We start from the raw sequence: 14,511 nt of genomic DNA on the forward strand, positions 1-14,511 counted from the left end.
TGTGCTGTCAAAATCTGCCCGTGCACGGTCTTACACTGCTTACAGGTATAAAGTCAAGGGATGAGCTTTCATACGTTAATGATTGCCTTGTCAAAGTTTACCACAGACAAGGCTTGCTGCCGTAAAACTTACCTTATCTTGTGCTCCATATTAACACTTGCTGGTGTTGGTTTAATTTATCGGCTTAGATGGGATGGCTTGTGATAGTTCATATGTGCAATGGGGTAGTCCAACATTACACTGCTAAATCTTAATGAAAGCCCAAGGTCTTCAGACAATTCAGGTTTAGTAAATAATTGTAAAATGTTACTGCTGGATCCACATGGAACAGGAAAATGACTCAAAAAAGGATGGTTATTTTTCTAAATGTTATTTATGGGTAAATCTTTTGTGTTATTTTTTGTTTGGTTTAGATTTTCTCAAGCAGACCACATATGAAGTTGAGGCGTTCTTAGAAGCCATTCAGTTCTTCCGGCAGGAGAAAGGACACTATGGGACGTGGGAAATGATAACTGGCAATGAAAAAGAGGTAAAAAATACCTTCCTGATTTTTTTTTTTTTGGCTTTGGATATGGCAGCTCTAAGGATAATGAAGGTTGTAAATCCTCTTGGGGAAAAAATGTAATTTTAAAAAAGAAAATCTATTAGGTAAAAATACCCAAGTTTTCAAGATACTTCTTACTGATATCTAAGTGACATTTTGTTTTTAATAAGCCCTGTTTTGATTTTTTTTACTAAAAAGTGAAAGTGTGCTGTGAACTAAAGTTGTTGGGTTGTGCTGCAGTGCGGAGCTAGCCACATTTCCACAAAAGGCTGATACATCTACTCTAATTTTATGACATGGCATCAGTTGATGAATAAATGCTGAGCCTAAAACAAGGCACTTGTTAACATCTTGCTACCACATTTGCTTATAATTTTGGTAAATCACTGAGACCAAAAGCAATGCACACCAAACTCGGAACCCAGGGATTGTATGCAGCAGATACTTGCTATAAGCTGTGTTGGGCTCTGCTTGGTTTTTCTGTCTTTCATGGCAGCTATTTCGTAGGGAAGACATACTATTTTCTTGTGTTGCTATTCCCTTTGCCACTAAACACAACAGTTTCCCATTACTTGTCCTCTGATGCCTCCAGATGCCATTGTAGGAGATCAGGCTTTACAGAAAAAAAAAAAAAAAAAAACAAAAAACCCCAAAATAGCAGCTAAACATAAATTTTGAAGTATCGCTTTTTTTTTTTTCCTTTTCCCTGTTCTTTGGGAATGAAGCTTTTAGTCCTGAGCAGATGAACTAGTAGACCTACTTATTGTGCCAGACTTCTGAAACAGAGTCTTGCATAGTAGCAGTCACACTTAAACACCAAAAATTTGTGTAATTCAGTTCTTCAGAAATGAGATGCTAAGCTCAGGGTCTGGGTCCATATTTGGGCACCTGAGTGAGCAGCTTTGGAGCACTGATGGTAGCAGAAATAACTCTACTGATCCCCCTGGCATCACTCGTGATGTCCTTTAGTGCAACTGAGACATGATTTGGGCCCTGATTTATATTTTTTTTTCCAAAGCACTGAGCACTCAGCGGCAAATATTTACTTTAGTACCAGCTGCTGGGTGTTTTTCTTGATGAAATCTGGCTTCCCTTTGGGAAAATGGAAGAAAGCCTGATGGAGAATTCACGAGCCAGGGTTTTGTTTTAAGAAACCAGGTCTTGTTCTTTTAGGAGAAGTCTCCCTTTGAAATGCTGAAAAATGTAGAAACTGGGGAAGAATCCATAAACAGTGTCTTTCCCAGTGCCATCATGTCAGGAATTGAAGTTTCCTGCTAACATCTGAAAATAAATTTGTTAGTATAAGGAGTTCCATCCTTCCAGTGGAGGGAGTGGGGGTTTTTCTTTTCTCCAGTCCTCCCTCAATTTATGGAGCTATTACAGTGCTAGTTTCATTTTATGTTTTATTTTTCCTATTGCTTGCCAGCTACTTACTCATAACCTATATACCTCAAGAGAACTGTAATCAGAAGACATCCAGACTAGTTACGCTATTATCTTCTTAGTAATAATTCTGTAAGTATAGTGTGTTCTCATGCCTGCTTTGACCAAATATAATAATTATTTTAGGCAAATATCCAAGCTAAGTGAATGGTTTGGAACAAGCACACTACAATTTGTTGCTGCAAAAATCTCTGCAGAATGCCAATAAATATGTTCCCTGACGTTCATTTATAATGACAGAGTCTCCGCAGCATTAGCTCACGCAGTTCTGCCTAGGTACTGCAACATGAATGTAATATTAGCAAGTACCCAGTCACTCAGCTGAAGACCTACTAAATTCTTTGTGTGTTACAAAAATTCCTTTGCCTGGCTTTGTTTTTGTTCTTTTTCATTTTCAAGGTTTCATTACTAAAAAAGGATACATTCAATTGTAGGTGGTATTTCTGTAGGTAAGTGCTGAAATACAGGGTTAAAACCAGGAAATTTTTGACAACGCCTGTTATAAACAACAGTACAGCCTCATAGTGAGAGCACTACAACACACCCATTTTATATTAGCATAACTCCATTGATCAGTACTACATGAATGTAGAAATAGCATATTGGAAAATCAAGGATAGCTGAATAAGGGGTTAAAAAACCCCAAGCCCCTACAGTGTACCTTTCAGTACAGAAATAAAAAGCCAATCCAGCATTCCTAAAAATGCTCCCAGAGAGCTGAAGTTCTTCAGAATATGCTTGATCCACTGTCACGTTTATTATTTGGTCTGCGGTGCTCCAGTTTGGGCTACGTGTGAGATTTTTTTTTTAAGTCATCCATTAGTTTAGGGCCTGAATTAGTCCATGGGTTTTGACAGATATTTGAGTCAGCATAGCTGAATTCGCGTGGTGCTGTGGCATAATCTAGAAGTACTTAAGTTACACAAAACAACATTAACAGGGTATTGCATGTTAGAGGTATATTAATAAAATAGGGTATTGTGTGTTACATTTCTGAAGGGGCTGTCTAAGGCCCAGGAGGTACTCTGTTTTACGCAACGTAGCATGCAGTCAGAGCCCTTTCTTACTTGCTTTTGCTGTCTAAATTCCTGCCATTTCCCCGTTGTGTTGTTGGTGCATGCCTAAAACCTGCTCAGGCAGCTGTAATATGTGAGGTTGAATGACAGGAAGCACTGGCACAACTGAAATGGCACAAATGGAAAAGCACTGGCATGATGAAACTGTAAAGCTGAGCGGTGTTTCTGCACTCTGTGTTGTCTCAGCCGGCAGCTGGGTGCATCTGCGCAGTGCTTCTTGAACGAGGACTGCGCTGGGCTGCTGTTGAAAGCCAGGAAAATACACATCACTTAGCAAAATCTCTGTTCAAACCCCGCTGGAGGGGATGGAGGACTACGTACTTTGTCTGTGAGACTTTACTGAAACTGTAGAGCAAGCTAGTAATCCTTTACCCAGAGTAAATGAGAGATGTACAGAACCTTAAGATGCGTTTTGCCTGCTTTTTGATAGGGTTACTATGTCTCTCTGTGATTTGCAGGATACCCACTGCACTTGAAAGCTTTCAGGAGGTCGTGCACAACCTCATATGTGCTGGACAGTCGGGACAGATAAAAAGGCTTGCTGAAGGGGTTATGTGCTGTTCTCTATAGCACATGCACAATAGTATTGCCTCTGTTATCATAAATTGGCAACTGGGCATCTGTAACTGTGGGCCAGTACAAACATACCCGGGCAAGATCTATGAACAGAAAATGAACATGTCCAGAAATAAAAGATGTCCCTCCCTGCTCTGAATCATGAGGATGAGCAATGACTGAACCAAACATGGGACCGAGGTCTTTAGTTAAAAATCAAGACGCTTTAAGTAGAGAAATTCAAGAATGCAGCATATATCCCCAGCACTGGCAGATGTCTCCATAGGAAACGTGTTCAGAGACCTGAGATCACAAAGAAATAGAAATAGGAAAGCTTAGACTCTCAAAATTAGGTGTGTGCCTGTAACTGTGTGTATTTACTGCCAGTTTGGTGCATCTGAGAGGGATGGGCAAAGAAGAAGTTGTAGTTCAGATCTAAGCAGAGGAGGTGCAAAGCCTGACAGAGTGGGTAATTCTGAAAAAAAACTTCTGAAATGGGTGCCAGTGAATGAAACCAGGACTCTCTCTCACTCTGTTTCATTTTTTTCTGCACTGAAGAAGCCAGACTTTGATTCTTCTTCTGTACAAAGTTGGGTGATACTATGAAGAGAACCACAGAACCAGAGAATAGTTGAGTTAAATGGGGATCTCTGGCGGTCATCTGGCCCAGTCTTCCACTCAAAGCAGAACCACCTTTCGGGGTTTGGTGCTGTTGAGTTCTGGAGATATCCAAGGTTGGAGATTTCAGGACTTGTTCCCATGACTGCCTTCACGGTGAAAAACATTTCTTAATACCCGATTTGCTACTTGTAATTGCCACCTTCTTCCTTTCCCTGTGCAGTTCCAAGAAAAGTCTGGCTCTGTCTGCCCAACATCCTCCGTTATGTAGCTGTAGACAGCAATAAGGTCTCCCCTGAGCCTTATCTGCTCAAGGATGAGCAAACCCAGTTCCCCCCGCCTCTCCTCACGTGCAATGTGCTACATCCCCAGATCCTCGTGGTGGCCTCTGCTGGACTTACTCCAGTGTGTCAAGATCTGTCTTGTACTGGGGAGCCCCAAACTGGACACCACTCCAGATGTGGTCTGACAAGTGCTGAATAGCGGGGAAGGTTCTCCTCCCTCGACCTGCTGTTGCCCTTTGCAGCGAGAGCACCCTACAGACTGATGTTGAATTTCTTGTCCACCAGGATGCCCAGGTCCTTTTCTGCAAAATTGCTTTCCAGCCAGTTGTCACCAGCCTGTACTGGTGCACGGGATTATTCCAACCCAGAGGTTGGACTTCAGCCTTTGCTGAACTTCATGAGGTTTTTGTCCACCCATTTCTTCAGCCCATCTAGGTCCCTCTGAATATCAGCCTTGCTTGCCAGGGTATTGGCCACTCCCCCAAATTAGTATCATCTGTATTCCCAGTGCGATGTCTCTTCTTTCTAATTGGAACCATCTGCAAGACCGAATTGCCAGTTAGGTGCTGGGATCAGAGAGTGATGCATCTCTTCTACAACCACTGAACCCCGTTTCAAAGTGAGAAGGTTTTTGAGGGAGAAGAGTACTCAGTGTCAATTTAGAAAAATACAGCAATGATAGACTGACAATACGCTTACAGAAATAATAAAAAAAATGATGCAGTGGTATCTTTTCCTCAGTTTTCTTACATGTCATCATGAATGCTTGATGTGGAAAAGTCCCTTTGACACTTTTCTTCCTCCTGCCTTTCAGCTGTGGTGCACTTTTGTCACAGAATATCGTCTTAGGTTATGTATTTCATATGTTTTTTGTTCAAGAATCTGGAGGTGTTGGAAGGAGACTTTAATGTATATGAATTCTACAATGTGAAAGTTTTACTGGTCTTAGACCAGTCTAGCCATCTTTTAGTGACAAAAGAAATTGCTTGAAAAGTTTTTCACAAACTCCAACAGCTATTTATTTTATCCCTTTTGCCTCAGGATTAGGCTGGAGCTAATGAATCTTTTGGATCATGTTACATATTTTTGAAAACAAAAAAAAAAAAGAGTAGAATTATTTGATTCACAGATTACCCACATTTCTGGGTTTCTGTCCTATATCCTGTTTTTCTTGGGATCTCCTTCTCTTGTTTGAATGATGAGGTTGGTGCTCACCCAAAAAAGTGCTGGAGATTCACATTGGTACAGTCATATCTTTCTTTTCTTGGCCAATTCTCTTCCCATCAGAAGCATCCTTTGTCTGATGCCTCTTTAGAGCAATTTATTTTGGATGATACCTCCTCTGGGAGGGTATGAGTGTCCCAGAACAAGGTCAGTTTGGGAAGCAGCAGTCAGCAAACCAACTTTTCAAATGTTTTTGATCCGGTTGCTCAGCTGATATAAATCATTTTAGCTCCATTGATTTGCACATGGCAATTTCATGATGGCATGCAGTAAATTTTAACGAGCATCTTAGTTCATCTGTTGTCGCTTGTTGCTTGGTGTCTCAGTTTTCCAGTGAAAAATACTTCAGATGAAATACATGGAGCTTCCCTCAGGCATACCTAATATTTTAAATCCAGTCCTCCTGGCAGCCTGGGATAGCTAAGCCATTGTATATTTGAGGTGGCCTGTGTTTGCACATCACTCTGTGATGCGAGTGCTCGGTTTTCAGATGAAGAACAGTGGGTGAACATGTCATTTTAATCTTCTGACCATATAGATCCTGAGCAACCTTGTGATGGAGGAACTCCTGCCTAACCTTCAGACGATGATTCTGCCTAAAATGAAAGGAAAGAGGAACGATAGGAAGCGGGCCTGGTTTGGGGTAAGTACTGATATTTGCAGAGTAGCTGTTTCTCATAGCAGTAGTCTCTGTGTGCTGATTCTGATCTATGCTTCTTAATTTAATTTGGGCTTAGATTGTAGAAGAAACTTACGGCTTAGTCCAGCAGCAAGTGTCAGAAGGATTAAGTACCTTGAAAGAAGAATGCAGAGATTTTGCAAAAACTCTTGAAGGAACCATTCGTTCAGATATGGATCAGATTCTGAACTCCAAGAACTTCTTAGCTGGAAAAATCAAAGGTTGGTGGGGGAACAGCTGTGTTTTGGAGCAATTTTTTAATGTTTCCCATTATGTTGCTTAAATTACCAGATGTCATTGTTTTGACATGTGTTTTGCAAAATCCAACTGGAGACACTAATTTTCAGAAAAACAATGCTTTGGGCCTCTGCTGCCTTTGATGGGAACTGATACCTGGGGCTGCTGTGTCTGTGAAGATACCAGGTCTTCTCAAGTTGGAGCTAGAGCTGACAGGTTTTGAGTATCCTGACGAGAGCTGCTCATTCAGCTTTCATTGTCACCCAGGCAGCCTTATGTAAGGAGGATACAGGTCTCATAATCATAGTTAAAAGTGTAGTGGGTTTGACCTGATGTCTAGGAATGCACCACAAAACCAGGTTCTGGTTATGTGACAAATTCAGCGGCTACCAAAGAATACTTAAACCAAAGGGCTTCTTAGGTGGTTTTAAACTAATGTGAAGTAATTATGATTTTGCTATGAATGTAAAAATGAGTGTAAAAAGCAGGCAAAACATTAGTTGATGTTGCTTAAGCGAGCAGATAAATAAATAGCTGATAATTTAGGAGCTGTTTTGATAAAACTCAGAATGTTCTCACATACCAGACTGGGATGCTTTCAGTGAACTGTGGAGTCCCAAGTTTGGATGCCTCCTTACCGAGTCACGGTGGCCATGCTCTGTGCAAACCTCCCAGTATGTATCAATACTTAAGAGCTGCCCTTTCCTCTGCTCTCTCAGTGCCGCCGAGCTGCTAGCATTTGGTTAGGTGAGGCATGGGAAGAGATGTTTCACTGTCACTCCTAAAACTATAAACTCTCCTTTCATCACCTTCATCATCTTGTGGAGGTGTGACTCCAGGGAAAAATACGGAGTCATTTAATTCATAGTAAAGTAAATCGGTTCAGGTTACTTTTTTCACCATGTCTCTTAGTGGCCTAAATGCAACCGTTGTATTTGTCTGACACCGCAGCCACTGTTTCTGAGCCTGCCCAGAAGTGCTGCACAGAAAATATCCAGCCATTTCTCACATCCATATTAGAGGAGCTGATGGGTCCGGTGAGTTCTGGATTCACGGAAGTCCGCTCACTTTTTGATAAAGAAGTTAATGAAATCATCCAGGACTTCCAGAAGACGAATGATATCACGAAGCTAAAGGAGGTAAGACAAGAATGCATTTGGAGCCTTTTTTATTAGCACAAGGACCTTCCAGCTAGAACTTGACTGACAGCAGTATTTGTTTTCCGAGGTGGTAGTATGTTAGCGCTTAGTTTTGCCATTTAGAAAGTCTTGTGGTGTTTGTGCAACTACAGTGTAGGTATCAGAATTTGATTTAGGGCCACTTTTACATTCTTTGTTAAAAATTTGCCTCTGGTTGCTTTCTCTTGAAACCTGTTCTTCCTCTGCTGGAATGCAGAATGTGGATCAGCTTACGAACCTACCGTTCAACTCTGTGAAAATGGAGCTCTGCTATCTGAAAGTGAACCTCCTCCAGGAGCTCCTTCAAGACCTCAAGAGTCGCTTCAAGGTCTATCACATCGATTATGTGATTCAGAGGACACAGAACTTCATGCAAGAGGTACTATAAGAACCAGTTTTTCCTCCTTGGAGAACAGGTTAGGTTTGTCCTAATCTGCCTCAAAGTAATCTTGATAAAAAGCTGTGTAAGGGTCCCAGAATATCTCTCAATCGAAGTACAGATAACAAAACCTAAGAAAATCACAGCTAGAAGCTGTTTGGCATTTATATTTGTGAGGTTGCATGTGTGTAAGTCGTTCAGCAAGGCACAAACATTTTGGATGGATCATCTCTTCTCCTGAACTTTCTTGTTTGGAATTCTCAGTGTCTCAGCACCCGAGTTGTGCTTATAACCAATGGCATGGCTAAAATCTACCCGATTGCCATTCTCAAGGGTTGATTTTTCAGGAAGGGTCTTAAATATATTTTAACAAAATGGAATGTCTCCTCCTTGGTAGTTAATTTTCTCATTAATACAAAGCAAGGCAATTAATGTTAGAAACTGGCAATTACTTGGACACAGATGACATCTCAGGATGTAGCTGCATGTAGGTGCCTTAACCAACTTCACTTCTTATAGGAATGGTTGAAGTGACTACGTCATTTCAGATGAGAAATGAACTCCACCTCTTTTTCCCCTCTACTGTGTGTCAGTATAGGCTGTAATTTTGCTTTGCTTTTATTTCTTCAGGATGCCTGGCCAGAAATCTATTAGAAGCTGGCCAGTGGACTTCTTTCGATTGCCAGATCACAAGGCAGATTTGGCTTTGTAGATCTATGTTGAATCCTGTGATTTTAATCCATAGTTAAGAAAAGAAATAATCTAATTGGTAATCTTGTGAAATGGAGTCGGTCCGGTTTTATGGAGTGGGAGTTATGAATATGGAAAGCGAGTCTCTAGCACAGTGCTGGGATAGGGTTTTCCTAAAAGCAGCTCTTCTAAATACAGCCATGACCAGCAGCCAAAGAATCATTCAGAAATAAAATTCTGATTTCATGTCTGGGGCTTTCAGGGGGGACCATTCCAAAATGCTGCCAAATAAAATGTCTTTCAGTAAGCGAAGACCATGAGTCAAGACAAAGAAGTAGAGAGAAAACAGATCCCATACAAACCAAGTGGTGTTTTTTTCTGAACAGAACATGAGTCAAAATTCACAATAAATAAGTTAAATTAAAGCACAAGTTGTTCTAAAAAATGCTGTTATTGTTCCTCTCTCTTTAAAAGACTGGTGTCTAAAAATGCTGTTAGTGCTTCTCTCTCTTTAAAAAGCTGTTATTTTTCTCGTTAAAATAGTAAGTAGTTTCACGTTGTGTCCATGGGCATTTATTTTATTAACGAGAAAGGTCAGACATGTCTGTGCTCGTGTAGTCTTAATTGAAAAGAAGCATTCGGTTTAACTCTTAATTCGGGTGGAGGATCGAACAGGATTCCTTGGCCTGGGAGCTTGGCATCCTCTAGTGGCCAATTTTAGGAAATTTGGGAGCACAGTGCTCAACTGGCATGAATAAAGCAGCTTTAGTGACTTCACCAGAGGTATGCCAATTTATAACTTCAAATAAAATTTATAGCCTCAAATAAAAAGTTAAATAAAAAGTGAATAGTTAATCTTTTAATTATCTTCAGACTTAGCTCTGTGCTGATCCTGTCTTTTTCTTGTATCCAAGGCCCTGCAGTGCATGAGTGTTTATAGTCCTCTGATGCATGCACAAATTGTGCAAAGCTCCATCTTCTCCATTTCCATTGCCAAATGCAGTCTGTATAGTTCAATCCTATCTGATCTGCAAAGTCAATTATGAAAATTGGCCTTCAGACTCTGTCACTGCATATTTTAATTCGTGAAAACATTACTAGCCAAGGAGGAATTAACAGCACGTCTTATCCATAAGTATGGACATATTCATTTACAAACTACAAGAAGTTCTCTATAGTGTATGTCTGCCTGTGTATATCCACTGGGGTGGTCCCATGTGATGCAAAGGAAGACCGGGCTGTACGGACAGCTTCCCTGTGGATGTCCCTGTACTCTTCCAGTAATATATTAAAATTTCAATCGAAACATTTAGCTATAAAAGACAAAACCTCACTAAGTAGACATAACTACCACTTGCAGAACTGTTTTTCTGAAATATCTTTTCAGAGTAGGGGGGATAATATTTTTAATGAATCTCCAGATAACCTGAAAATGTGGCAAATGCCAGCCTAACATAATTCTGTGAGAAATTATTCCACTCTCTGTGATTTTTGCTGGTAATTATTTGTATTATAAAGAAAGCTGCTGATCACTTACTTTTTAAAAGAATTATCAGCAGTTCTAATGATTAAGACCACTAGAATCTGGTAGGAGTCAATGGGAGTCTTCTCATTAGGGATAATGAGTTTTGTCTATAGCCTTTATATATAGATGATCAACTCTACTTTTTGTCTTTGTCACCATCAGTTTGGATGGTGACATCAGATTAATTCTATACAAGGAAACTATGATAGCACAATAATGATACCAAGGCTTAATTTTCTTTCTTTATTGCAACATTTCTGTGTGTGTTAACCTTCAGAGAACTGAAATACAGCAGGAAATGTTCAGACAATATAAATTAATCTACTCCAAGTAAGTTTGTCGGTATAACTGTTTGTTTAGTTACATTAGCAGACTTCTTAGTATTGACCTGCCTGTAAACTCCAGATAGAAATTGAGGTAGTTTCATTTTCTTATTCTCTTGCATTAGGTAATCTTCTTTTGAGTTTCCCATTCCAAAATTGAGTGCTTTTCTTCCCCTTCTGCAATTGTTTAAAGTATTTGAAATATTTATTGAATTTAGGCCTGTTATTCTTTCTCTGTTTCACCTTCTCACAAATACAGTTTAGGTAAGTTACATTTATCATGCTTCTTTACATATGTAGGAATTTTATGTTACTGGTCTTTAACAGATTTTTTTAATTATTATTTTTAGCTGATGGAAAATGCAGTTTATACCTTTGAGCAGTTGTTCTCTCCAAGTCGCCAGGCAGACTCAGCAAAAGTTGCAACAACCATTGAAAAAGTCAAGCTGAGAGTACTGAAGGTAAATGTAATGTAGCAGCATTTGCATGGGAAGACCTTGGGTTCTGCCTTTTTGGAAATGGGGAATATATTTTATGTGAATTTTTCTCATAAATATATATCTTACCATCAGCTGGAAATACTGATTTGGTGGCACTTAGCAAAGCTGCTCATTTGTGGGGGGTTAAAACTAGTTCTGGGCAGACACTTGTAAAAGTATTTACATGTGCAGTCATTTGAATTGCAGTTAAATCAGCTGGATATGATGCTGTAGATCTGGGTAAATAATTTTTTTATTAGCTTTATAATTAGCCTGCCCCTAGGATTCGTTACTCTCAGAAGAGACAGTGCTGAAATACTTGAAGAGAGCAACTGGGGGGCTGTTTCTAGCTTAGGCATAAAAAAAAAAAAAAAAAAAAAAAAAAAAAAAAAGAAGGGAAAATTAGATTTTGGAGTATTTTGTAAAAGCTGGAATAACCTGCATGGTAGTTCCAACCCCTGAGAGTATCTGTGGTGTGGTATCCTTTGGGATTCACCCATCTCCAGTTGCAGGATAACAAGAACCAGTTCTTCCTACGAGTGATTAATAACCCCAAACACGTTTGGGCTTGTTTCTCTTTTTGTTTGTTTTGACAGCAATATGATTATGACAGCAGCACTATCCGGAAGAAGATATTTCAAGAAGCACTGGTACAGATTACTTTGCCCACAATGCAAAAGACACTGGCTTCAACGTGCAAACCAGTAGGTTTCTGTGATTTACAAAAAAAACAATACTAAAAGGCAGGGAAGGATTAACACCTTGGCAGTAAATCCTCAACTCTACAGCTGTTTTCTCTTGGAGAGTTGTGCAGATTGGCTGCAGGCTCAGCCAAATGACTCTTAGATTTGCCAGTCTGTGGGTTGGGTAGATGTGGAGCGTAAGGAAGATTTCAGGAAGCAGGGAAACTGTATATACAGCTTGCTTTCTCAAAGATAGTTGCAGACCTTTGTCCATCCCCATTTCATTTCTTCTCTAGAGATCTGAATTCCCCTCAAACTGGACTCCTCTTGATAGTTACGACTGTAGGTTATGAGCTTGTCCCTGTGTTCAGCAGCCCTGCTGCAGGCTGAAATGCAGTCCGTGGGAGAGGGCACTTTCCTCTTCAGCAGCACGCCGAGGCACGGCTGTGACCACGCACAGCCTCTGCTGACAACCTCAAAGCCAAATGCCTGCTTGGGCAGCAGGAGCAGCAAGCAGACAGGCTGTGCACTTGCTTTCAGTGATTATAAGCAGAAGTAATTGCATCAACAATCAGGAAACAAACATGCAGAGAGGATCTCTGTTGCCCTTAATCATACGGGTACGTTAGTACTCAGCAAATGAGGCTACCAGAGTTTTGTGGAGATGTTATCAGTGTGGCTACCCCATGGGCCAGTTAGAATGCTGTTCACCTTGACTCAGAATAAATGGTCTGTACCTGTCTTGAAGCCCATGCATATGCTCTTGCATTTTCACTCTGCTGAAAGATGACTGCCCTAAGCCATCTCGGCCTCTCTGCCCTTTTGTTTCCCTCGATGTTCATCAGTTCCTGGAGGCTGTGAGCTCTCACCCACGGTGTGTTGCTCTTGCTGATGCTCTCCAGCTTGTTTCAGTTTCAAAAAGTTTAAAACCACTTGTTTTGCCAAATTATCTTGTGAGTCTTTGAGTATGGATTATTAAAACTTACAACTTTCAAATGACATTTTAAATCACTGTCTTCTGTATATCACTCATCTTTCTTTATTATCCCCAAAATAATAGTCTCATGTCCAGTGTCAGCAGTGCCTTCGAGACGTGCTGTCTGTGCACAGGGCAGGCATTTCATCACCTTGAATATACATAGAGTGCGTGGAGTCCCACATCATGTTTCTGTCAGAGAGGACGGAGGAAGCAGTGGTGGTGCAAACTTCCCACAAGCCCTTTCTGTTTCATTTCCCACAAGCCTTTTGTGTTTGTGCCTCTGCAGAACTGAGCAGCCAGCTGTAGAAGCAAATGGGTGGCACAGTTGACATGCCCAGTCAAATCTCTGCTTGAAAACCTCCAGATGTTTGTATGTGGGCACCTCTTCTAGAAGTGGGCAGAGGTCACTTAATTTACTTTTTATAGGCCACCAAGCAGCTGCTTAGTGATAATGACTCAATTATTGTCTAGACAGCCTAGTGCGGATAAATCAGTAAGCTACAAATGTTACACACCTACTAGAAAAACAAAACCAAACCCTCTATCTCCCATGCGCTCTGTGGATTTGCCTCCCTGGACAGTGAGTGAGGCATTTCTTCACCAGCTATTTATTTCAGAATTGTTTATTATAGTGCAGAAGGCAATTTTCTATAGTGCATTTAAATGTAATTGCAGTGCAAGAATACTGTTTGATAGGTGCATAGTAAATTGTGAACATACAAAGTTAATTTAGTCGTAATTCCAATAGTTCACCTCAAGAGCCAGCAAGAGCTGCTAGATGGCATCTCCACAGTGCTCTGTTGAGGTAGGACTCTCAGAATCTCTCATTTTTATATATCTGTTCCTTTCTTCTCTGCACAGGAGCTGCAGAAATACGAGCAGTTCATTTTTGCTGATTACACTAGCGTGATCCAAGTAGAGAATGTGTATGAAGAGATTTTATATCAGACACTGCTTGAAGAAACCCTGAAAGGTGAGGACATTCTCGAGGTGACAGTAATCACATTTCAGCCATTGGCCCATAAGCTCTTGCTGCAGAGCTTCCCAGGGTCCTAACCTGGCTGTTTCAGACCCAGGTCCCACTTTCCCCAAGACTGGTGGTTACGATGCTACAGTGTTTGGATTCAGCTCACTAAAGATGTGTGGCAAGCCCTACAATCTGAATTACACTTTACCAAACCTGGGAAACTCAAAGCGATAGCTCGGCACAAGCCTATTTCTAACAAAATGTAATTATGCCAACCTCATTTTTATTCCCTGGGCCAAGGGGTGGAATTATGCTCTTACTTGCAAAGACTTGGTGATATCTAATGGCAGCAAAAATTAATTTCCCCAAATGAAAGGTACTGCTGGATGCAGTTTCCAGTACATCACTGATGCAGCACTCCCTGCAGATCTTTCTGCTTTTGGGTCAGAAAACTAAACTATTCTTGATGGTATACACAGGTACATAAAATACTTGTATCTCTCTGGATCTGTCTGCCTGTCTATACCCTAGATAAAAGACAAGCATTTGTATTGCACAGTAAGTTTTAATAAACCCTCTATGGCATTCCTGTTCAAAAATATCAGTATAATAATTAATGTAACGAGCACACTTTTATTCATACATTCA

General features: G+C 40.5%; 1 protein-coding gene across 1 annotated transcript in view; it reads left to right on the forward strand.

Moving 5' to 3' along the window:
* The window catches only part of NIBAN1 (niban apoptosis regulator 1), a 69,053-nt gene that overhangs the window by 49,876 nt on the left and 4,666 nt on the right, over nt 1–14,511 (forward strand). Inside the window, exons 6-13 of the mRNA XM_042784812.1 lie at nt 414–529; nt 6,283–6,387; nt 6,482–6,644; nt 7,612–7,799; nt 8,056–8,217; nt 11,106–11,216; nt 11,831–11,938; nt 13,758–13,869. Of these exons, the coding sequence (XP_042640746.1) occupies nt 414–529; nt 6,283–6,387; nt 6,482–6,644; nt 7,612–7,799; nt 8,056–8,217; nt 11,106–11,216; nt 11,831–11,938; nt 13,758–13,869 (1,065 nt within the window). The remainder of the gene's footprint in view (nt 1–413; nt 530–6,282; nt 6,388–6,481; nt 6,645–7,611; nt 7,800–8,055; nt 8,218–11,105; nt 11,217–11,830; nt 11,939–13,757; nt 13,870–14,511) is intronic.

The sequence above is a fragment of the Tyto alba genome, unplaced genomic scaffold (genome assembly GCF_018691265.1).
Source record: "Tyto alba isolate M040663 unplaced genomic scaffold, T.alba_DEE_v4.0 Super-Scaffold_1000006, whole genome shotgun sequence".
In the NCBI taxonomy this organism is placed as follows: domain Eukaryota; kingdom Metazoa; phylum Chordata; class Aves; order Strigiformes; family Tytonidae; genus Tyto; species Tyto alba.